Source organism: Condylura cristata, unplaced genomic scaffold (assembly GCF_000260355.1).
Source record: "Condylura cristata isolate star-nosed mole 26May11 unplaced genomic scaffold, ConCri1.0 scaffold00009, whole genome shotgun sequence".
NCBI lineage: Eukaryota > Metazoa > Chordata > Mammalia > Eulipotyphla > Talpidae > Condylura > Condylura cristata.
The window spans coordinates 406,705-407,211 of record NW_004567110.1 but is presented as its reverse complement, the minus strand read 5'-3'; the positions used below and the strand labels follow the sequence as shown (position 1 = coordinate 407,211).

The following is a 507-nucleotide window of genomic DNA, read 5'->3' as shown; positions in this document are numbered from 1 at the left end:
GAGACCCCCGTTTTACACGCCTGTGCCCCACACCCCCTCCCGCCCGGGACACGCGGTCAGCACTTGTCCAGCAAAACCGTTTATTTCCCTGCGGCCGGGGCTCGGCTGTCAGCTAGCTCCAGGCCAGCACCACCGCCAGTGCCCTGACCAGCGGGGGGGCCCTGCCCCCCAGGAGCCGGCGTCACTCGTACTGCAGCAGCGAGAAGAAGGGCACCGCCCCCAGCCTCTCCCTGCCCCTCAGCGAGGTCAGCTCCACCAGGCTCACGCACTCCACCACCTCGGCCCGCAGCTGGCCCAGCAGTTCGCAGGCCGCACGCATGGTTCCTGGGGGAGGTGGGAGTGAGGCTCGGGCCGCCCGCGGGGGCCCGGGGCGCTGGCCCCCCGCCCGTGCCCGGGGCCCTCACCGCCAGTGGCCAGGAGGTCATCCACCACCACCACCTTCTGCCCTGGCTCCAGGGCGTCCCTCTGGATTTCCAGCTCGGCCTGCGACAGGAAGTGCTCGCCTCG

At 71.8% G+C, this 507-nt stretch overlaps 2 protein-coding genes across 2 annotated transcripts in view; one reads left to right on the top strand and one right to left on the bottom strand.

Annotated features, from left to right (window-relative positions):
- Window positions 1-147, top strand: part of CDT1 (chromatin licensing and DNA replication factor 1) — a 12,775-nt gene extending 12,628 nt beyond the window's left edge. The window contains exon 7 of the mRNA XM_012722854.1: window positions 140-147. Within this exon, the coding sequence (XP_012578308.1) occupies window positions 140-147 (8 nt within the window). The remainder of the gene's footprint in view (window positions 1-139) is intronic.
- The window catches only part of LOC101633020, a 4,900-nt gene continuing 4,459 nt past the window's right edge, over window positions 67-507 (bottom strand). The window contains exons 5-6 of the mRNA XM_012722853.1: window positions 405-503; window positions 67-324 (exon numbers count right to left, since the gene is read on the bottom strand). Coding sequence (XP_012578307.1) covers window positions 182-324; window positions 405-503 — 242 coding nt within the window. The 3' untranslated portion in view covers window positions 67-181. The remainder of the gene's footprint in view (window positions 325-404; window positions 504-507) is intronic.